Here is a 1,335-nt window from a genome sequence, read left to right as displayed (position 1 = left end):
GGGGGTGAGCGTGGGGCAGAGGGCTTCCAAATGGGGATGGAGTGACCCCAGGTCCCTCTGTGCCCCCCAGCCACACTGCCACCCCTCGGAACTGGACCCTGGACCCCGCCGGGGACTGGCACTACAGATGGATCAGCCTCATGGTTCTGCCCATCCTTTACAACTGGGTCATCCTCATCCTCAGGTGCCAGGCAGTATGGTTGGGGTGGGGGTGTGGGGTGTCCTGGCCCCGTCCCAGTGATGCCTCATGATGCCACTTGTACTCCAGGTGCTGCTTCACCGAGGTGCAGGAGGCACACGTGGGGCTGTGGCAGGCCCTGGATGGGCTCAGCGATGCACTGTACCTGCTGGACATGGCTGTGCACCTCCACACAGGTGTGTACAGACACAAACACCCACAGGTGTGTACAGACACAAACACAAAGATGTACAGACACAAACACAGAGATGTACAGGTGTGTGCACACAGACACACAAAGACACGGGTGTGTACCCGCACACAGACACACAGGTCTGTACATACATAAACACAGGTGTGTACATACACATACACAGACACACACAGGTGTGCACACACACAGATGTGCACATACACACACACAGAGATGTACACACAGACACACAGGTGTGTACATACACATACAGAGACACACAGGTGTGTACACACAGAGGTGTGTACATACATACACACAGACATGCAGGTGTGTACATACACATACAGAGACACACAGGTGTGCACACACACAGAGGTGTGTACATACACACACACACAGACATGCAGGTGTGTACATACACACACACAGGTGTGTACATACACACACAGAGACACACACAGGTGTGCACACACACACATACACACACATGCAGGCGTGTACATACAAGCATACACACACAGAGACACACACGCACGCACTCCCACCCGGTACAGCCATCACCCAGCCCCACACAGAGAACATCTGGGTGGGTGGTTTTGAGTCTTGGCACCCACCGCTGACCCCCTTAGCCCCATGGCAGCCCAGGGAACCACCAGTGACATCCCCCAGGGTGCCCATCCAGGGCTCCTGACCCCTGCGTCCCCCCTGTGCCCCATGCTGAGCACACACACAGACACCAGTGCCTCGTCCCCACTGTGAGCCTCCTCCCATCACAGGGAGGTCCTGAGCAACCCCTGCCCCTCAAACCCTGAACCCCCTGTAGTGCCATGGCTCCCCTGGCTGCCCACTCAGGTTTCCTAGAGGATGGGATCCTGGTGCAGGACGTCAGCCGGACGCGGCGGCGCTATCTGGGCTCCTGGACCTTCCCCTGGGATGTGATGGCTGTGCTGCCCACCGAGCT

General features: G+C 57.5%; 1 protein-coding gene across 1 annotated transcript in view; it reads left to right on the top strand.

Moving 5' to 3' along the window:
• The window catches only part of CNGA4 (cyclic nucleotide gated channel alpha 4), a 5,363-nt gene that overhangs the window by 1,860 nt on the left and 2,168 nt on the right, over positions 1-1,335 (top strand). The window contains exons 2-4 of the mRNA XM_017744484.1: positions 20-184; positions 269-375; positions 1,227-1,309. Of these exons, the coding sequence (XP_017599973.1) occupies positions 20-184; positions 269-375; positions 1,227-1,309 (355 nt within the window). The remainder of the gene's footprint in view (positions 1-19; positions 185-268; positions 376-1,226; positions 1,310-1,335) is intronic.

The sequence above is a fragment of the Corvus brachyrhynchos genome, unplaced genomic scaffold (genome assembly GCF_000691975.1).
Source record: "Corvus brachyrhynchos isolate BGI_N302 unplaced genomic scaffold, ASM69197v1 scaffold511, whole genome shotgun sequence".
Classification (NCBI taxonomy): Eukaryota; Metazoa; Chordata; class Aves; order Passeriformes; family Corvidae; genus Corvus; species Corvus brachyrhynchos.
The sequence above is the reverse complement of the archived record's forward strand: the minus strand, read 5'-3'. Positions and strand labels throughout refer to the sequence as shown.